At 48.4% G+C, this 22,336-nt stretch overlaps 1 protein-coding gene across 3 annotated transcripts in view; it reads right to left on the bottom strand.

Moving 5' to 3' along the window:
* CORO2B (coronin 2B) overlaps positions 1-22,336 on the bottom strand; it is a 127,653-nt gene that overhangs the window by 60,134 nt on the left and 45,183 nt on the right. For 2 of the 3 annotated variants that reach the window (XR_004647376.1, XM_034783362.1), the window contains exon 2: positions 1,573-1,773. The exons of the other annotated variant lie outside the window; for it this stretch is intronic. Coding sequence is in view for 1 of the 2 variants with exons in the window: in XM_034783362.1 (XP_034639253.1) it covers positions 1,573-1,773 (201 nt within the window). In the remaining variant the exon portion in view is untranslated. The remainder of the gene's footprint in view (positions 1-1,572; positions 1,774-22,336) is intronic. 3 annotated transcript variants of the gene reach the window in all.

The raw sequence follows: 22,336 nt of genomic DNA, 5'->3' as shown, positions 1-22,336 counted from the left end.
CTTGGTGGCTCTGGTCACCACCGCTGACCAGGCTGTTAAAAGTTCGGTTGGCGCGGGGCTGGCAGACTCCCTACCTGGCTCTGTGCGGTTCCCCGGAAGCAACGACATGTCCTTTGGGTCCTAGGTGGAGGGACAGCCACGGGGACTCTCCGTGCTGCCCCCACCCCGCCCCAAGCGCCGGCTCTGCAGCTCCCATTGGCCGGGAACCGTGGCCAATGGGAGCTGCAGGGGTGGCACCAGTGCGTAGAGTAAGCACACATAGCTGCCTGGCTGCACCTCTGCCTAGGAGTCGAGGGACATGTCGCAACTTCCAGGGAGCCCCCGGAGCCCGCACCCCCTCCCGCACCCCAACTCCCTGCACCAGCCCTGAGCCCCCACCCACACCCAAACTCCCTCTCAGAACCCGCACCCCCACCTGCACCCCAACTCCCTGCCCCAGCCTGGATCCCCCTCCTGCACCCTGAACCCCTCATTTCTGACCCCACCCCAAAGCCCACACCTCCAGCCCAGAGCCCATACCCCCTCCCATACCCCAACCCCCTGCCTCACTCCGGAGCCCCGTCCCACACTCCGAACCCCTCAGCCTAGAGCCCCCTCTTGTACCCCAAACCCCTCATCCCCAGCCAAGAGTCTGCACCCCCAGCCCAGAGCCTATACCTCTTCCCACACCCCACACCCTCACAGCCACCAGCCCAGATCCCCCCCTGCACCCCAAACCCCTCATCCCCAGCCCCATCCCAGAGCCTGCACCCGCAGCTGATGCCCTCAACACCTACCACACCCCAACCCCTTGCCCCAGCCCAGTGAATATGAGCAAGTGAGTGAGGGTGGGGGAGAGCGAGCAACAGAGGAAGGGGGGGGATGGTTTGAGCATGGGCGGAGCCTCAGAGAAGAGGCGGGGCAGGGGGCGGGGCAACAGTGTTCAGTTTTGTGCAATTAGAAAGATCCGGTCAAAGTGACAAAAGTCAACAGTGTACTGTGACATGACAGGGGTCAGTAGCCACCAACTCCCGTGGCTAACGTTACATCCACCACTCCACATTACCAGGCACAACACAGCTGAGAGACAACTGACATTTGTGATTTCGGAAAGACACGTTTCCTGGCGTGGCTCGTATGTAGTAGCATTAGCAGCAGCTCCGTTGGAAGAGTGCTAGGCGTTAGGGCCAAATCCATTGGGTTGTTGCTGAGGTAATCTCCTGTCTACTTCAATGGATTATTTGCCCATTATTAGTAAGGACTAAGTAATGCTTGATGAAGACCTCAGCATTGCAATCTTAATGCAGACATGGACTAAAAGATACAAAGGGCCATTATAGCGAAGACCTGTTTGCATACAAATGTTTTATTTATTCCTAAACGATACAGAAGAAAGATACAATTCATTAAACCGGCTTTAAAGTCTCACTTCTCTAAACAAGAAAGCCACACTTAAAAAGAAAAAAATACCAGAGATTTCAGCCTGTCACAATGGTATTAAAGAGATTCCTGGGATAGAACGTGTGTTTTAACAGCTGTGTTTTAAGATTACCACTGAACTTCAATCAGGTTTGTTAAGGAAAAATTACTTACTTGTTCCAGTGGAATGACAAGAAAGGACCCTCCGCCAGCACTCTCCGTTACTATGGCGAGGAACTTGGCATTAACAGCACAGAAGTGGTTGTCATGAACATTCTTGGTAATTGGAATCCCATCAAAGCAGTGCTCTCGGTTTGCCACTTTCCCATAGACATTTCGAAACTTTGAACTGCGATACTGCGGACGCCATGACATCTGTGGAGCAAATGTACGAAGATTTTTACAATAGTCCAGTCTTCATAAGGAAAGAGAAACAAATGCCACAAGTGACTTCTACACCTAACCTGCATGGTCACAGGAAAAAAAACATTGAGTAGTTGAAGTCCTCCCTCCTTGTCATTAGGAGATAATGTGGTTTAAGCCAGATCCTGGTTACAAATCACCAAACACTCTGGACATGTTCAGATCCTCTGGTGAACTTTACAGTTCAGATGTCTCTCTACATGAAAGGCAAAAATTTAAATCCAGAGTTGTAGTTGGGAAATTTCTCTCTCTCCTTCTACAGAGATCTAGGAAAAGAACTTGCAAGGGATGTTGGGAAAGTGTTCCAAAGATTTCTTTTAAAGCAAAGAAAGCAAAGCTTGGAACATTTGGATTGTCATCTGAAGATTAAAAGAAAACTGGGTAGCTAACCAGCAGGCGAGCCATACTCTGTGTTAACGAGCTGTCTCATTCGCCTACTCTTCGCAAATGTACAGAGAACTATTCCCAAGCTAATGACATCACTAAAAAAAAGCCGCGAGCTGCAATTAATCAAAGCCTGACTACAAATACAATAGTTTTACATTTACATAGTATCTCTCCTCAAAGTACTCAGTGAAACGATGAACAGCCATCTTTCTACTTTAAAAATACATATTCCTTGTACAAAAGTGAACACACCTGGAAGTCAGTGGGCATTTGGGATACCAAAGAACTGAAAGATAGGGATCTATGACGTAGAATTAAAGATTCCAGGGTCTTGACATCTAATCTGTCTAGAATAAAAAAAGGGTTAAAGGCAGTTTCCAGGCACACCCCCACCTGTCCTTGGGTCTTCTTTTTAATTTTAATACTAGTTCTTTTTTCTCATTTTTCCCATTTGTTTGAAAGACCCACAACTAACAATGCAGGGGAAGCTCTTAAACTGACTATATTCAAGGTGCTGTTACGTGTATAAAGTCCACAAACTGGAAAAAAGTGAATTTCTGTCTAGTCCCACGTATTACTTCCAAAAGTAGATTTTTAAAAAGTCATTTTTCAAGCTACAGGATTAACTGGAAACTCTAGTATGCTACTTTACATACATGCAGCACAACCCCGTTAGCATTGCTGGAACATTTACCTCGGTCATCCACACAGCGGCTGTAACTGTATGCACCAGAGAAGATTCCGGAAACCTATTTGCATACAGTTTCCCCAAAAGAGCGCATACAATCATGCTAAACATGTTCAGATGCAAACCAGTGCACCGTGCACTCGTTTGTGCTTGTGGCCACTGTTGTTTAGAGTTTGTGATATGCACAAAAAGAAGAAAAATAAAATATGGTCCGACCTGTGCAAACATTGCTACATTAGTAGGGTTTGTGTGCGTGGTTATTTTCCTAAGTTTATTAAAGAAAAGTCCTTATGGTAGCACAAGTGCTGGTACCACAATAAAGCCTTACGCTATACGGAGTTAAGGCATTTTAAACATTTAGAAAAGCATGAGCGCTTACACCATTGTAAAGTGGCTTAAGCACTTAAATCTCTATCACACACTGACAATTTCATGCTTAGGGACTCAAAGCAGCTTATATTCTCCAAGACGGACTAGCATTTACTGACAGATGAATTTAAGTGAGCAACTAAACAGAGAGACCCGTGCAATTGGACTCTTTCGTTTGACAAAGCGAGGCTGTTTTTAAGATGAGCCCTTCCACACACTTCCTACCTTGGTATAACTCACACGAATGGTCTGTTCTGTAGCATTAGCTACATATCTATAGCATTTGCTGCCAGGCAAACGCTATAATTACTAGAAGTGTATAATACCAGCCCATACTACTCCATTCTTGGCCAGAGAAAATCAAGCCAGCTTCTGTACGAGACTCATCCAGTCACAGCACCAAAATGATAGGTGCTTTATTCACCTTTTGACAATTGATAGTGTACAGTTAGTGTGAGATTTTGCTTTCCTTCATCCTGGTCTTTCCACAGAAAATAAGAAGTCTCTGCTTTTTTTCTGGTCAACATAAGAACAGCCACACTGGGCCAGACCAAAGGTCCATCTAGCCCAGTATCCTGTCTTCCGACAGTGGCCAATGTAGGGTGACCAGACGTCCCGATTTTATCGGGACCGTCCCGATATTTCCTTGTTTGTCCCGCGTCCCGACCGACATGCGGTCGGGACAACCGGACAAACAAGGAAATGCCCCGGAACCTAGAGCCCGGAAGTGCTCGCACCCCCCCCCCCCCGCCCCGACNCCCTTCCTCCGCAAGCGCTGGAGGGAGGCCCGGGAGACTCAGGGGAAGCGCGGGGCCGGGGTAGTGAGAGTCCGGCCTGGTCCCTTGCAGGCAGGACTCAGTTGGGTGGTAGGGCGAGGAGGGGGGCGGCCCGCGGGGCCAGGCGGCGGCTGTTCTCACCCCCGGGCAGCGGGACTCGGGAGCAGCTGTTGCTGCAGCTCCCACCGCCGCGGGGGAGGAAGCGGCCATGGCACTTGGCGGCTGCGGCTCTGGCGCCCCCGAAGCCCCCGAGCCCGGGCCTGCTGCGGGAACCCAGCAGCGCGCACGCTGGGCCCAGCCCCTGGCCAGTCGCGTCTGGGCTGCTGCCCAGCTGGTGCTCTCGTGCGGCGGCCCCGGGGCGGAGGCATCGGCCGCCCAGCCCCGTTCGTTCCCCTGCGGGACGGGGGGGCTGGGGCCTGCTGCTCCCACTCCGGGGCCGCCGCGCGATAGCACCAGCTGGGCAGCAGCCCAGACGCGACCGGCCAGGGGCTGGACCCAGCGTGCGCGCTGCTGGGTCCCCGCAGCAGGCCCCGGCTCGGGGGGTTCGGGGGCACCAGAGCTGCAGCCGCGGAGCGCCATGGCCGCTTCCTCCCCCGCGGCAGTGGGAGCTGCAGCAGCGGCTGCTCCCGAGTCCCGCTGCCCGGGGGTGAGAACAGCCGCCGCCTGGCCCCGCGGGCCGCCCCCCTCCTCGCCCTACCACCCAACTGAGTCCTGCCTGCAAGGGACCAGGCCGGACTCTCACTACCCCGGCCCCGCGCTTCCCCTGAGTCTCCCGGGCCTCCCTCCAGCGCTTGCGGAGGAAGGGTTTTTTTTGTTTTTGTTTTTGGCCCCGCCCCGCCCTCCCCCCACGTCACCCCCCCCCGCGTCCCGATATTTGTCTTTGGTGATCTGGTCACCCTAGGCCAATGCCAGATGCCCTAGAGGGAATGAACAGAACAGGGAATCATCAAGTGATCCAGCCCCTGTCACCCATTCCCAGCTTCTGACAAACAGAGGCTAGGGACACCATCACTGCCCATCCAGCTAATAGCCATTGATGGACTTAACCTCCATGAACTTATCTAGTTATTTTTTGAACCCTGTTATAGTCTAGTGTGTATTTTGTATATAAGCTGTTTAGTGATGTCCTATACAATTGGGACTCAAAACAAAAAAAAGAAGAGTGAGATAATGTTCGTTTTCAGGATTTCAGCATCGTTAGATTTCTGGTTTTATGTCCCTGTTATTTTTCCCCCCCACAGAAAGGTAGCCAAGCCTCTGCTCTGGTCCAACCATAATGAGAGGAAGCCATAAGCCCGAGTGCATATTTCACTGGAGAGTTCAAGCGTTCCTCTCCTTCATCCTCAGTAAGTATTTCCTGTAAACAATGTCAAGTAGCTCAAACGCTTCTGTGCTGCACAGAGCCAAGAAGTGAAATATCTGGAAATTGCTTCACACTGTTTTGTTGAGAAGAGCTGCACTGTGTAGGGTTACCATACGTCCGTTTTTTCCCGGACATGTCCGGATTTTTGGTCCTCAAACCCCCGTCCGGGGGGAATTGCCAAAAAGCCGAACATGTCCGGGAAAAATACCGCCGGCCGGGCACTTCCTCTCCCGCGGCTGCTCTGCTCCTCCCCTGACTCTTCGACTCTGTTTAAGAGCCGAGCTGCACGAGTGCTACCGGCTTCAGGCAGCCCCCTTGCCTCCGGACCCCAGCCGCCGGCCGGGCACTTCCCCTCCCGGGCTCCGGGGGCGCAGGGTCCAGAGGCATGGGGGCTGCCTGAAGCCGGAGCGCTCCGGCAGCTCGGCTCTTAAGCAGAGCCGAAGAGCCAGGGGAGGAGCACAGCAGCTGGAGCCCGGGAGGGGAAGTGCCCGGCCGGGGGCGCAGGGTCCGGAGGCATGGGGGCTGCCCGAAGCCCGAGCACTACTGGCTTCACGGTTTGCCAGGCAGCCTCCAGACCCTGCACCCCCAGCTGGGTGCTTCCCCTCCCGGGCTCCAGCTGCGCTGGGGAAGCGCTGGCCGGGGGCGCAGGGTCTGGGGGCTGCCTGGCAAACCGTGAAGCTGGTAGTGCTCAGGCAGCCCTTTCCGCGTGGCTGGGAGGGGGGAGGTGGAGTTAGGGCGGGGACTTTGGGGAAGGGGTGGGGAATGGGTGGGGAAGGGGTTGGGAAAGGGGTGGGGCCAGGGCCCGTGGAGTGTCCTCTTTTTTTATTTTTTAAATATGGTAACCCTAGCACTGTGTGGTACAATGATCACTGCTGCTATCAACTCCCTGACACAGGGGGTTCTCTGGACTGAACTTTTTTCTGGTTGAATGTTTGTTTTTGGGGCAGAGGAGAAACAGTGGTGCCTTAAACAGCTAATCTTTTCACGTGGGAGACTCGACTAAGTCTCACACATCAAGCCAACCTCGCCTGGAAGAATTGTGGGGGTGAAGCTTTCTGGAAGGAAGGAAGTGCATCTCAAACAGTCAGCACAAACAGACCTTCAAGATTTAAAGGCCACCAGCCCACTCAGCTACATAGCCCATTATGATGCGGCTTGAGTTTCAGAACAGGAAGAGAGATGTTAGAAATGGGTGACAGTCAGAATGTGTGGGGAGGGAGGCTCCCAGACGAGTTAGGACAGACCAAGACAAGGGAAAAAACCCACTTAAAGGTGTTTGGGGTCACCAAAAAAATTGCTAAGATCAGGAGGTTTATAAAATTAGAGGGTTATTTTAATGCTAGGGGAAAATAGCAAAAATACACTACAAGTTACATTGGCATAGCATTTTAGCTCCTATCAACACGAGCAATGTCAAGAACCGCTGATGACATGATTTCTAGCTCTCTCCTCACTCCCAAGTTTTGTCCTCTCCTTTCCAGTTGTTAAAACCAAGTGTGCTGACCTGGTGCAGGATACCCAGATGTTTCCCAAAGGAGAGGAGTGCTTTAGCCCAAGTTCCCATGCCAGTGTGTTCTCCAAGTTCTCAGGCAGGGATACCTGGGCAGACATGAAGGCAATTATGGGGTGAAATCCTGGCCCCACTGAAATCAAAAGTAAAATTCCCACTGCCTTCAAGAAGGCCAGGGCTTCAACCATGGTGTTCCATAATATTAGTGTAGTCTAGTGGCTCAGATGCAGGACTGGAAACCTAGAGTTGTGAGATCTATTTCTGGCTCTGCCCCTGCTGGATGACCTTGGGCAAGTCACTTCATCTCCCTGGGCCTCAGGTTTTCTCCCCTCTGTACATAGCAGTTAGTGATAGGACTGTGTTTGTATATCACATAGCACAATAGGGTCCTGGGGTTGCTAGGTGCTACAGGAACAACAAAATAATAGCAGCTAAAAGTGTAATGGAAGCAAGAGAAACTAGCCAATATGCCCATAACAGCAATACCATTTTGAAACACAGTTCTTCCACAGTATATGTGGCAGCTGTCTGTGGACTCCTTTCAAACAAGATTTATTTGATGTATCTTAAGTCAGGTATTTACAAGGTTTCTGGGGAAAATTGGATGCGTTTTCTTTCACATCAAGCTATCGTTATCATTAGTGTGTGAAAGAAGTGAAACATCTCCCCGGGGCCCCCCATGCCCTCTTCCTCATGTGAGTAACCCTGACTCTGTGTGTGTGTGTGTGTGTGTGTGTGTGTGTAAGCTAGAGGGGCAGGATCAGGGCCTGAGGGTCCGACAGTCTCCAACCTCGGGGAGTTACTCTTTTTACACGTTATACTCAATTCTATGAACTTGTTCAGCTTGTTTCTGCTTGGTTTGGTTTGCTATCATGAGCTACGTGTTCTGGGCAACAAAGTTATTTCGAAGAGGTAACACATGAGGGATTGCCGTTGACTTTAATTTTGAAGTGTGCACATCACAAAATCTTTCATTAGTGAACTCTAACGTCTTGCATTTTATTTCTCCACTTATTGGACTCCACTTACCGTGAAGTACAAGCGTACCTTCTGCAGCTGTTCTGGAATTCAGAGAGCAATTCTCCTCTTACACCAGTGTTGCACCCATGTAAGGCCAATGGAGTTACCTCCAATTTGCATGAGCGTAGAATCAGTCCCAAATCGTTTTGATCTGAGCTGCTATTCTTTCAGACAAACAAATTTAATTGTAAGTCAGCTATCCTAAATCCTTTACAGGAGTGTTGTACTATAGCTGATTTGTGACACAAAGAGTTGAGTGCAGCCTTATCCACGTTAACAAACAGTAAAATATTAAAAGCCATTCTTTCCTCCATGACCGTCTTGCATAAGCAGCAGTATGCTTTTGTCATTGTTTTGCTCCATGATTAATGCGAGATGCTAAAGGCTGGCTGGAAAGTCAGTTTTAAATACTTTGCTTCTCCAGTCCCGGTCCTTCAATAGATTACTCTGGCAGATTAAGCTTTCCCATCTGGAACTTTCCGGGAAAGTAAGACCTGCATTGCAGCACTAATTGCATTTCTGTAATTCATGCACATTGAGGTGTTCTGGTCTCAACCTGAAAATTGTGGTTTGTCTTCCTGGTATTAACATGTAACCCTTCTGCCCATCTAAGTTGGCAGCAACAAGGGCCGGGTTCTGTATCTAGGGGTTCCGTTTCAATAACACAATGCAAAACCGGCTCGAGCCCCCACCCAGTGACCTGGGACAATTACATACCACCCCCTGGGCACCTCTAAGAGGCAATACTTCCCCTCTCGCAAGCACGGAGTCTGAGTGTAACAGAAAATGTTTAATAACATGAGGTAAACAACATCAGCATTAAATTGGAAAAACACCAGAACTAGAGTTCTTAGACCAAACCATGAGCGAAGACCCACCCCAGCAAATTGGGCCGTGTCCTCTCCCATTGGTTCTTGAAACCAGCGACCCAAGAATCACCAAAGTCCCAAAAGTCCACCAATCCCAAAGTCTCTTGGGTCCAGCAACGCAAGAATCACAAAAGTCCCAAAAGTCCAACAACCCCCCAAAGTCTCTGTCCATGATCAGTGCAGCCCCAGAGTTCAAAGGGGGGGGGTGAGCAGGGTGTTAAGGGGCACCTTACGTGATCCGAGGCCAACCGGCTGCTTCTCCGTGGGGTTCCACCGCAGCCTTCACCACGAACTGCTCCATTCCACCCGCAGTCCCACTCCTGCCATCCCACGAACTGCTCTGGCAGCTGCTCCGCTCCGCTCACCGACCTGTGAGCCGCGCTGCTCTGCTCCGCTCCGCTCCGCTCCGCTCACCGACCTGTGAGCCACTCCGCTCCGCTCACCAACCTGCGAGCCGCACCGCTCCGCTCCGCTCCAGCTGTCCCTTGGGCTGCTCCCACAAGGCTCTGCTCTGCTAGCTGTTCCTCCAGCCGCTCCGCTCACCAGCCGCTAAGCTAAGTTAGCTTAGCAATATAGCTTCAGGCTCCCCCACTAGTTAACACAGCCTCAGTGATCTCAGCTCTTAAATAGCTTTAGCTCTTTTGTGATTTCAGCTCGTAGTAGGGGAGCCCCAGTGCTGGTGCACTATTGCCCCAAGGTGAACTCAGCTCAGCAGTCTGTAACTAGACTCCTAAGGGAATCAAAGTTAGCTCTGACATTCAACAGTGGAGAGAGGAGGTAGTGCAATTGGTGTTTCAACCCCCTCAGGGAGGGGGCCATACCATCAGGTACAAATACCTGTCCCCATCCTCTCTCAATTCACTGGGTTTTGTAACCCATGCCCCTTGACAAGCAAATGCTACCTAGGTAATGGTGAATGACTCACTCAGTCCTTCTGTCATACAACAGTTCCACTGGCCTTGATTCACAGAATCAGGGTAACAAAACTTTATTCTTCCTGCCCCAATAACAGAGAAACTGGGGATCCCACACCAGCCAAAGTAACCACTTTGAGTTGCTGTGGTTTCATGCCAGGCGAGTGGGTGTGCCTATGCAAACAAGATCAGCCCCTGGAGTTCTTTTCCACACTCGCCATAATTCACCACCAGATGTCAGGGTAGAGCTCATCCTGACTCTGCTTACAAACATTTTACCCCAAAAATCTGAGAGTAAATGCTTTCTCTGGTTTAGTGAGCTACCATAGTGTAACCAACTCTTCCCACGATCTTTATGCAAGTGTTTTCACCTGGATGGAGGAAATACTCACCCAGAGGCGACTCACAGAAGTGAATTCTAAAACGTAACAGTGCCAGGTTTGTTCCATTCCATTTTCAGGGGACAGGGTGACATACACATAAGCTTTTCAAAATGCAAATTATGGGGATGTATGGAAGGAGTGGGAGTTAAGCTATGCCCAAGTGCAAGACAGACACGCTTGCAAGATATTGGTAAGTTTGGGAATCTTTTTCAGAACATATTGAAATTAAGATGATCAATTGCTCTATCTTCGTTCTAAAATTACCTCTAAGGGCCATATGTAACCAGTATTTGCAGTTTGATTTTTTTTTTAAAAGTTGGAAGTTCAATACAGTATGACAATGAGGCATCTGCTAGATCTTTGTTTGCAACGATTCGGCTACCATGCTTTGCGTTATACACATTCGAAGAGCAGCTGCAAACGGCTCGGGTCAAGCTTGTTGGAAAATAGTAAGTATTTGCTACAAAGAAGTGTAGGGGGGAAAACACGTTTCCATTCATTTTTTTTATTTGGGGGCAAAAAGGCTATTTTCCATCTAACTATCTCCAGTGACAGCAAGAGTGTTTTGAGATCATAGATCAAAATTCAATATCCTGGGGACGGCCTCTCTACCAAGGTCAGCTACAAGGACTTTACACTTGGAAGGGTCAGACACGGCAGTCACTCAAGTGCTTCTCACCTTTCTCCTGATCGCAGCCCCATGGTACAAACAGGAAAAATGTCAGGATCCCTGGGAACTGAGAATTCCTGGACTTGTGGGCAGTTTCCTCTTTCCAGACTCAGAACAGTGAGTTCCTTTTTCAGCCCCACCCTGCTGCAGGCCTTGATTTCCAACTGTGGTCATGACCATTTGGCAGGTGTCTGATGTAAGACTTGCAGGGCTGGAGGGAATTCTTCTGGGGATTAACAGTATGGGCTAGCACATGGCTTTTCCTCTTTCTTTATCCCGAATGCAAGTCCCAAAGCCCAGATTCTCATCTCTGAGGGAGGAGAGGACCTGGCTATGCTCTGTCTAGGACACACTGAGCAGTCTGAAAGGCATCGCCTGCTATGAATGTAGTTTCAGGATAAAGGGAAGAAGTGGAGAGCCTTGCAAGTTTTTTTCTAAATCCTGCTAGAGCTCTGACAGGAACTTGATGCCACCCTAAGTGGAAGGGGTCAAGGGCTCTCACTCTTCCAAGAGTCACTTAACAAGCAAGACCCCGAAGGATACAAAACTCCATCTCTATTCCTGTTAAGATGAATGGAGAGATTAATAGAAATACATGGGTTTGCTGAAGTTGCCTAGTCAGTGGCAATACAAGAAGTGCTCTCGCTCATTTTCCTGCCTTTTTGCGCCCCTAAGGAGCCTTCGCTGTAAGAAACAGAAGGAACAGTAGGGACATAGGAAACAGTAAGAAGCGCTTGAATTTGCTGATGTACTATGTTACCGCAGAGCATAAATGGTGCTATTTCCGTAGAGAGCATCCTACCTATAACTGCAAGTGCTGGTGAGCCGAGCCCTGAAATTGCTCAGGGCCTGAATCACTTTCTTCGGGTGACAGGAGGAGAGAGAGCTTTGAGAAGAGACCTCCCAGGTGCACCACTTCCTGTGACAGAATTAGACAGGGCAGCCCGGCGGCTTTAGATGACAGAGAAAAACAAGGAGCTGCTAGAGCCGTGGCTGGGAAGCTTGGGGCCAAAGCACCTTTGGGGGGCCATTGCTCCGGTAGGACCTTTGCCCTCTGGCTGACCTGATCTTCTTCCTCACGGACATGCTCAACACACAGAAAGCTGGTGAAGGAGTCGTGAAAAACCTAGAAACTACAGCTCCACCCAGTCTTGTCTCAGCACCACTGCTGAGCAAAGAGGGACTGTTAACCCCCAGCCAACAGAAGGACCATTTGATATGCAGCATCACACTGGGGCCTACCACACAGGCTGCTTCTAGTTCTGGAGAAATCCTCTGGGCCAGTGGAGTCCCCATTTCCCATCAGTCCTTAGCAAATCCCTTCTCTGCTATTACTGCTGGAAAGTTGGAGGGTACAGTTGGTTGGGATTTTTTTTTGACAAACCTCCTCCCACCCCCAAACCCAACCAGATTTGTCAAAACTGAAATGTCACAAAACAGTGTCAGGTTCAATAAGCCACCCAACTCGAAACATTTTTGATAAAAGAGTTTCAAGGTTGTCGAACCAGAGGGTCAGGGTTTTTTTTGACAATCGAAACAACTTTTCGTTTAGAAATTTTAGTAAATTTACACAACCGAAAGGAAAAAAGTGCAAAATCGAAGCAAAAAACATTTCCATTGACCCGAACCTAAACATTTTTGGGGTTTTCAGTTTGTGAAAAGCTGAAGTTTTGACTTTCCGTCCCAATTCGAGATCGGAAAATTTTTCACAATGTCAAATCCTCACAAGACAGGAAAACCATTTCCCACCCACCTCCCGCCCCGGAGAAAGGGCCGAGAGGAATCACTAACGCCTGGGTTTCAGATGTGAGGGCTGCATCACATCTGCTGGTGGGGGAGCAACCAAAGGAAGCCACCACTTGAGGAAGAGGAGGAGGAGTTTGGGCTCTTCCATCTGCACAGAATCGCATGAGGGTACTTTCTACTTTTTTAAAAAAATTATTATTATTTAAAGTAACAGTTTTACTTTTTTGAACAAGTTATTTTACTTGATGTACGCCTTCCAAATAAAGGGCCTAGCACAGCGCCCATCACCAATGGAGGAGTTTTGCCATTAACTTCAGTTGGAACAGGATCGGGCCCTAAAATAAAAGTACATCACAAAATTGGCTTGTTTAAGTCCTGCAACTGTTCTAAACTAAGGGTCCACTCCTGAAAGATTCCAAGCACCCGCTGCTCCCACAGATTTCAATGGGAGGGGAGTTGCTCAGCACCCAGCTGGACTGGCCCCTAAGCAGAGGCTGTGGCACTGCGGACCTTCATCCCCGTAGGAATGGCTTCCCTGGAAGCAGGATTCAGCAGTGCAGCTGATGGAAGTGAGAAATCGTCCTAATTATTTGCATTTCAACAGGGTAATGCAGTAGGTCTGGCGATGAATAATACATTGCGGACCTGAGACACGTTTGCTCTTTTTCCCCTAACTATCTCTCCAAGTTGTCCTCCCCTCATGCAATCGCCACGTGAAGCAGAAAATTGAAGTCAAGCTGTACCGGCACAGAGCAGCAGGGTGAGCCTCATTCCACCCATTCTCTCGTTTGTTCATCAGTTACATGCTTTCGTAAGCAGACTTCAGTGCCCAGCGAGAACCTGCAACGTCTTCGTTCAGAGAATCTCAGCTCCTCTCATGGGCAGGTCACCCCAGATTCCTGCGCTGCCTCATGGGCGCTTCTGGGTAGGACACCCCTGCCTTGGCTTGTTCCCCTGTGCACAGACAGCGCACTGGAGTAGAGGCAGCAAAGGGGACAAGATGGGTACGGCAAACAACTGTCTCTTGCCCACTAGGGGTCAGTGACACATAAGCCCCTAGGATGGGAAAGGTAGAGATGTCGGCAGTAGCCACAACCGATGGGTTGTTAAGGTCATTGGGTGAGTTAAAGCACGGTCTCCAAGCCATAAGCCCTTTCTGAGCCTTCTTTGCATTATATGCAGAGTTGCATACAAAGACGGCCAGTGGCCAAGTCTCCTTCCCAAACCCGGTGGGGCCCAGGCTTAGGAGTTTGCCAGGAGTGCAAAAGGCACAGAGTTTGTGAGGCAGCAAGACTTATGTGAGGCCCCGAAGATAGAAAGAGGCACAAGACAGCTGCACTTGGGGACAGGGCAGCTGTGCTTTACTGGCTGTTCCAGCCAGGGGGAAATTGTCTGTGCGTAGACCATAGGGTTGCCAGGTATCCGGTTTTCAACCGAAACGCCCGGTCAAAAGGGGACCCTGGTGGCTCCGGTCAGCCGTTAAAAGTCCGGCTGGTGGCGCAGTGGGGGCCCGGGGCTAAGGCAGACTCCCTACCTGCCCTGGCTCTGCGCAGCTCCCGGAAGCGGCTGCCAGGTCCCTGTGGCCCCTAGGCATTGGGGTGGCCAGGGAGGCTCCACGTGTTGCCCCCGCTCCCAGTGCCGGCTCCGCAACTCCCATTGGCTGGGAACCATGACCAATGGGAGCTGCAGGATGCAGCATCTGCTGCTGCGAAGGCAGCATGCACCACGCAGAGCTGCCTGGCCGCCCATGCACCTAGAGGCCGCAGGGACCTGGTGGCTGCTTCCTCGGAGCCGTGGTAAGCGCCGCCAAGACCCTGCACCCCCCCCCATGCACCCCAAACATTTGCCCCAGCCCAGAGTCCCCTTCCCACATCCCAAACCCCTCATCCCTGGCCCCACCCCCCAGCTGGAGCCCACACTCCCTCCTGCACTCTAAACCTCTCGACCCCAGCCCAGAGCCCCCTCCTACACTCCAAACCCCTCATCCCCAGTCCCAGCCCAGAGCCTGCACCCCCGGCCAGAGCCCTCACCCCCTCACGCACCCCAATCCCCTACCCCAGCCCAGTGAAAGTGAGGGAGGGTGGGGAAGAGCGAGCGATGGGGGGGGGAGATAGAGCAAGAAGGGGCGGAGCCTCAGAGAAGGAGTGGGGGCGGGGCAGGTTGCTCCGTTTTGTGTGATTAGAAAGTTGTCAACCCTAGTAGACCGCCACCACCACCTGTGCCCCAAGAAACAAACAAAGTTACACGAAGAAATGACCTGACTCCACATCACCAATTTCTGCCCCAAACAGAAACTGCTAGAGATGGCCCTAAAAATCTGATGCTACTTGGCAAAGAGCCAATGATACCTTGGTGAGCAGCAGGCAGGGGTGGCAGGTTTGTAGAAATCTTGGTGGTGCTCACAACACCCACAGTCCGCCCCCCCAATTCCACTCCCCCAAACTCCGCCCGCCCCACCTGCCTAAGGTTCTGGGAGGAGTTTGGGAGGGGGAGGGTGTCTGCGGTGCAGGCCCTGGGCTGGGGCACGGGATTGGGGTGCAGGAGGGGTGCAGGGTGCAGGCTCTGGGATGGAGTTTGGGTGCTGGGTGCAGGCTGGGGCAGGGGTGCAGAAGGGGGTGAGGGGTGCAGGCTCTGGGAGGGAGTTTGGGGACGGGAGGAGGTGCAGGCTCTGGGAGGGAGTTTGGATGCTGGGTGCAGGCTCTGGGCTGGGGCAGGGCGTGGGGGTGCAGGAGGGGGTGAGGGGTGCAGGCTCTGGGACAAAGTTTGGGTGCAGACTCTGGGAGGGTGTGGCGCTTACCTAGGACTCCTAGGTAGGGCGAGCCGGGGGGCCTCCGTGCACTGCTGCCCCCAGGCACTGCCCCTGCAGCTTCCTATTGGCCGCAGGGGCGCTTGGGGCGGGAGCAGCGTGTGGGGACAGATCCGACCCACCCCGCCCAGGGGCCACAGAGAGGGGCCAGCAGCCATGTAGAGCGAGCAGGCAGGAAGCCGCTCGGCTCCACTGCACTGCCAGTGGGGGGTGGGGGCCATTTTAAATCACCCGGGGGAGTGTCCGGGGGCGCAAGGTAGGGCCGAGGGAGAGACCCGGCCTCAAATAGTTCTGGAGCCGGGCCCCAGACCAGGAATATTCCTGGTGCCCAGGCACCACGGGCCCATAGAACTCGCTGCCTACGGCAGCAGGGGAGATACTGCATCGTATTTGGTCTTCCTGCCTATATCCAGCTTGCAGCATTTCAGTGCATGAAATTACGTCCAATGGAGTGAAAGGGGCTTAGCAGCCACTAAATAACAAAACAATCCTCCCCACTGAACTAAAACTCAGAGATACAGCCCTGTTTGAACAGGAATTCAGGAAAGTCATCGGGCCTGTGTTCTACAGGAGGTCAGACTAGATCATCACAATGGTCCCTTCATGGCTTTCTAATCAGTGAATCTACAAAGAGTGCCCTAAATCAATACAAAAAATAGAAGTATGTGAACAAATTTAGCTTGGCTATGACCTTCCATAGTAATCTAATCTCAAGCAGCTGAACAACTATTTGTAACAGCAATGCCAAGTGACCCTGAAGTAGAGTTTTGCAAAAATTTTCAGACTTAAAAATGTCCAGTATGCAGCTAATTATGTAAACTGCTCCACAGGAGTACATAGTAATAACCACGGGTGGCACCAATAGCACTGCAGACACGCTTGGAACCAGGCCCTGGCAACAATGACCAAGCTACGGAGCTTCAAAACATCCCTGACTCTTCCCCCGTCTCCCCCCACTTCCCCTGGGATGAGGAGTGTTGCTTCTGGACTCTCTCATGACTGCCTCAGTGGTCACAGCCAAGCTATAATCTTGACAGCGCAGCAAGTTCTACTCAGGTTATAGTGTGTGGAGATGAACTGTTTTTATAGCAATTGGGAAAACATTAAAATGTGAGACGTTGCCAGCAGAATGTGGTCTTCAGACAGCACCATTTGTCCAATCGCTCAAGAGATAAAGAACATAATTCTTTTAACTTCACAGAGAGTAAGGAAAAGCACAAAAATCCGTGGGTCATAACAAGAATATTTAATATAAAGGAGACAAATGCCACTACCAATGCCTGCCCAAATACATCTTCATTGTTATTCTAGCTACAAGATGAAGCAAAAGAGACAGTGGGGCTTATTTCATCCTCATGTGTATTGCACAACCCCTAATGCCGTTTCCCAATGGGACCTGCAACTTGGTATCTTGAATGAGAATTGGACTCCATAGGATTTAGAACAATAGCACAAACTGCAGAGGCAAATTTGCCACAGATCGATGAGGTTATATGGGAGTTAGATCTCAGTAAAGATACATAAAATACAAAAAAGATATTTTTGACAATCACGAAGAACTAAGCCATCTTACTGGCACCGCAGCAGTATTTATACATTGGACATCTGACTTTGCAGTAATTTTGAATTATTCTGTATATCCTAGTTTTATCTTGCTTAGAATCAGATGCTTCTGTAAGACATAAGATGTTTCCTTAAAATACTTTGCTTTCCAGCACCAAAGTTTTGCATTACCTAGTGAATAGCAGAGTAAGTGATTTTTCTTACCAAGATTTACACAGATTAGTAATTTTAAATTTGAGATTTAGATAAAACTGGTTTGAGATTTAATAATGGGGCTAAGTGAGTTGCAGTCAGCAGGTTTCTAAATATTAAACCAGTCATACACTACAAAACGCGATCCATGTAAGGTGAGCATTACATGCAAATATTTCTTTGGAAGAAAGAGAAAAGTAGAGGAATAATAAATTGTCTCCAGGAAGTATGTTGGGTCTTTCCTGTACTGAACCCCAAAAAGATCATATTAGGGGACGGCTCTAGAGCAGGGAGTTTGGGTTTTGCAATTTCAGGCCAGGATGCTGCAGCTGACATGACCTGTAGTAAAGGATCATTAACTTGTTCTACTAGTGCCCCAACTCATAAGAGCAGAAATGGATTGGGGATGGGAATAAGAGCCCTGTGTTTGAATACAGGTTGACTAGCAAATGATTTCCCATACACTCTATTGCCAGGTTAGGGCCCTAGCATAGATTAATAGATTCTAAGGCCGGAAGGGACCACTGATCATCGATTCTACTCTGACCTCCTGTGTAACATAGACAATAGAACTTGCCCAGCATAATTCCTGTAGCTGTTAGAAAAACATCCTCTTCTTGATTTAAAAATGGTCAGTGATGAAGAATCCACCATGACTCTCGATAAATTATACCAACGTTTAGCTACTCTCACAGTTAAAAATGTACGCCTTACTTCCTGCCTGAATTTGTCTCGCTTCAACTTCAGCCATTGGATCATGTTATACCTTTCGTCTGCTAGACTGAAAAGCTCACCATCAAATATCTGTTCCCCATGCAGGCACTCACAAACGATAATCAAGTTACCCCTTACCTTTCTCTCTCTTAAACTAAACAGATTGAACTCCTGGAGTCTATCACTATTTGGCAGGTTTTCTAATCTTTTAATCATTTTCATGGCTCTTCTCTGAACCCTCTCCAATTTATCAACCCCTTTCTTGAACTGCGGACACCAGAACTGGACACATCCCAGCAGTGGTCACACCAGTGCCAACACAAAGTAAAATCTCCTCTCTACTCCTACCAGAAATCCCCTATTTATACATCCAAGAATCGCATTAGCCCTTTTAGCCACAGCGTCACATTGAGAACTCATATTCAGCTGATTATCCACCATAACCCCCATAGCTTTTTCAGAATCACTGCGTCCCAGGCTACAGTCCTCCATCCTGGAAGTACAGTCTCTTTCTTTGTTCCTAGATGTATATACTTACATTGAGCCGTATTAAAACTCATTGTTTTCTTGCACCCAGTTTACCAAGCGATCCGGATCACTCTGTCACATGACCTGTCCTCTTCGCTATCTACCCCGCCTCAATTTTTGGGTCATCTGGCAACTTTATCAGTGATCATTTTATGTTTACTTCCAGGTCATTAATAAAAGTGTTAAATAGCACAGGGCCAAGAACAGATCCCCGAGGAACCGCATTAGAAACACTTGTTTGATGAGGATTCCATGTTTACAATTACCTTTTGACACCTGTCAGTTAGCCAGCTTTTAAGACATTCAGTGTGTGCTATGTTAATGCTATAGAATTCTAGGCTGTTGTTTTTTTTAAATCAAAATTGTCAGCTGACTACATCACAGTGTAACCATCCTGAAGGCCTCAGAATGCTTCTGAAGAGCAGCGAGATTTAGGATGCTGTGCTAGGACGAGACCTCGCAAGGTGCTGAGCGCCCTCGACTCTCACTGGCTTTGGGAAATGCAAGAGGTGTTCAGCACATCGCAGGACTGATCCATGTGAGAATGGTCATGAGCTAGGGGTGAAGGTGGGAGGAAGGTTCTCTCTCCTCTCACTTCATACACAAAGAACGTAAGTTTCTCCCAATATTTGTATTGTTCAAATATGAGAAACAGGCATGAACAATGCCTTCTGCTCAGTGTGTGGAAGCGGTTATGGCGCTCTTTAACGACTGTCCAGTGGTGGCTGCATGGGGAGGCTAGGATGAATAAGTGAGCAGGGCAGTAAGTGTACAAAGTAAATTGTTTGAGGGAGGCATCTGTGCTGAAAAAAAATGGGAGTGGGTATCTGGCCACGTTCTGTGTTGCTCTAGTCTGGTGTTCTCTTGGATCATGTGCTTGAAGGAAAGTTTGATTTCCCTGGCTGGCATTCTCCTCTTGCAAGAGAATAAATCACTATTCCTATTTTAAAAGGACGTGCTGGAGCTTAGATCTACTTCTGGAGGTAACGAAGACAATATAAACGCTCGATTTTCTGTCTTTTTGCCTCCAGTCAATTAGTGAAGAAATTAAATTTGGGCTGAGCTGTACTGAGGTAATGAAAGGTCACACAAAACTCAAAGAGAGGCTACAATATATCAGACCATCAGAAAAGAGGGGGATAGTAGGACAGAGATTAAAGCTGTATGTCACAGTACAGCAGAAGGCAGAATACGGAAAATCCTAGGAGACACCATCTCCTGATAACTGCAGTGCAGTCACATTTAATGGCTTAAAAAAAAAAAAATGCTTGGGCCCTTTTCAGATGTTCCAGTCTATGGCAGCTCCAGCTTTTCCCAAACAGGAACAGCAGGGCGCACCGTGTCTCAATTTTTATTTATTATAATTGGATCTTTTGAATAGTCGGGAGCCTTGGCAACAGTCGTTAAGGAGAGCACTTGCAAAAATCCACACAGCACTAGAACATGCAATCACCACAGAAGAGTGGACAGTAATCCTTTTAAATAACAATATACAGGCCCTTTTAATCTGCTTCAATCAGACAAGCTCTCAGAGAATGTACTGTAAAAGCCTCTTCCTCACTCTTCGTTGCTCAGCTTGTATGAAACAGTCATTTTCAGCTCTTGGTAAGAGAGGTTTTTTGATGATAATCTTCTAATTCTTCCAGTGCACATAGAGAATTCGTTATTCCTCAAATTTGTCTCATTTTGAAAGAAAAAAAAAAGTTATTGTTGGCACAGTCAAACCAACACTCTGATGAAACGTAGAAGGGTTCGTGGCATTTCCAAACAGCAGTTTTAGCTCGTTACCATGTCACAGAGAATGGTTACTTGATGAAACCATGTTCTTTTATCCTGACTCGCTCCAGTTTGTTGCTTCAAAATCCTAAATAAGACCTTAGAGATGGTTGGAAAAAGCCAAACTCTTCCACTGAATAATTTATGCATGAAAAGTGTCTGATTTTTTTTCGAGAACATGTTGAGTTTTCTGCAGGGCTTCATTTCTAGAGCAAAAGGTACATTTTTGTTTTGATTCAAATGACATTTTCATTTCATCTTAAAATGTAGTGCCCTTTGGGGTTTTTTTGACATAAAGATTTCTGGTTGGGCATTTTTTCTCCCCTCTTGTTTTTTTAATTAAATACTTCCCTCTCTCTTTCTTCCACACAAAAAAATGAGAAAGCTAGCTAATCAGAAATTAAAAGGAACAGTAATAAGGGTGAAATGCCTGCAAGCTGCATGGAAACTTTTTAAAATCATCATTATAGAGGCTCAAACTATCTGTATACTCCAAATAAAATTTAAAAGAAAAGCCCACAGCAAAACAACCCTAAAAATGTCAGTATGGACAGTAAACAACCAAACTGAAAGACGCAGTTAGAGACAAAACGACATACTTTAAAAGAGGAAGTAGAATACTGTGCTGGGGGGAGGGATAACTCAATGGTTTGAGCATTGGCCTGCTAAACCAGGGTTGTGAGTTCAATCCTTGAGGGGGCCATTTAGGGATCTGGGGCAAAAATCTGTCTGGGGTTGGTCCTACTCTGAGCAGGGGGTTAGACTAGATGACCTCCTGAGGTCCCTTCCAACCCTGATATTCTATTATTCTAAGTCTGCCTGAGAAAAAGAGAAAGGAGCACAAACTCTGACAAGTCAAGTATAATTAGGCAGGCCAAAAAAGACATTGAAGAGCAACTAGCAAAAGACATAAAAAGGAATAGCAGAAAGCCTGCCAAACAATCAGTGGGGCCATTGGACGATTGAGGTACTAAAGGAAGACAAAGCTGTTGTGGAGATGCTAAATGAATTCTTTGCATCGGTATTCACTGCAAAGGCTGGGAGGGAGATTCCCTCACCTGAGGCATTCTTTTTAGGCGACGTATCGGAGACAGCTTCGATATGAGAAGAGATTAAAAAGACTGGAACTGTTCAGCTTAGAAAAGAAACTACTAAAGGGGGATATGATAGAGGTCTATAAAATCACAAATGGTGTGGAAAAAGTGACTAGGGAGGTGTTATTTACCCCTTTACATAACACAAGAACAACAGGTCAGCCAATGAAATTAACAGGCAGCAGGTTTAAAACAAACATAAGGAAGTACTACTTCACACACTGCACAGTGAACCTGTGGAATTCATTGCCAGGGGATACGATGAAGGCCAAAAGTACAACTAGGGTGCAACAAAGAATTAGATAAATTCAATGGCTATTAGCCAAGATGGTCAGGGATGTAATCCCATGATCTGGGTGTCCCTAAATCTCTGACTGCCAGAAACTGGGAGTGGATGACAGGGGATGGATCACTTGATAATTGCCCTGCTCTGTTCATTCCCTCTGAACCATCTTGCACCGGCCATTGATGGAAGACTGCCTACTGACCCAGTATGGGCATTCTTATATTCCTATTTGCAAAGGAAGGGGGGGGGGGGTGAAAGGGAGGAAAGCACAATCCAAAAATGCCCCAACTGACAACACTTCAAGTCAAAATAGAAAAATTTGTTTCAGAATTTCTGTTCAAAAATTAAATTTTTAGGTTTTTATTTTCCAATCAGAAAAATCAACGTTCTGTCCTAGAAAGAAAAGAAAGTGTAAATTCAATCAGCTCAAATCATTACTCACCAGGCCTAAAATTCAAGCCATGCAAAACAAGGACACCTCTCTGGACACAGAAGAGAACCCCCTTTCCCTCAGGAAGAATCTAGCAAAGGGAACCTATATAAAAACACCAGGGTGCGCCCAGTAGACATCCTCCAAGCCCCATTGTGTATAAATGCACTAGATATACCGCCCGGTTGCCAATATTTTCTATTTCTTTCACTGCCTATTGATTCACCTTTATTTAAGGGTCATTGGTCAAAGCCACGTGCTACCCACATAAAATCGATTTTTAATATATTAGTCTCCGGCTGTTCAGACAATAAGTTTTCTTAGTTTCTAGCAACATATAGATAGGTACTGCATAGCTTGCCAGAGGAAAGGGCAATATTTACTGTGGCCTTACTTTAATTAGCAGATGCTAAACAGAAAACAGAGTTATA

The sequence above is a fragment of the Trachemys scripta genome, chromosome 10 (genome assembly GCF_013100865.1).
Source record: "Trachemys scripta elegans isolate TJP31775 chromosome 10, CAS_Tse_1.0, whole genome shotgun sequence".
NCBI classification, from domain to species: domain Eukaryota; kingdom Metazoa; phylum Chordata; order Testudines; family Emydidae; genus Trachemys; species Trachemys scripta.
This window is presented reverse-complemented; position numbering and strand designations above follow the sequence as displayed.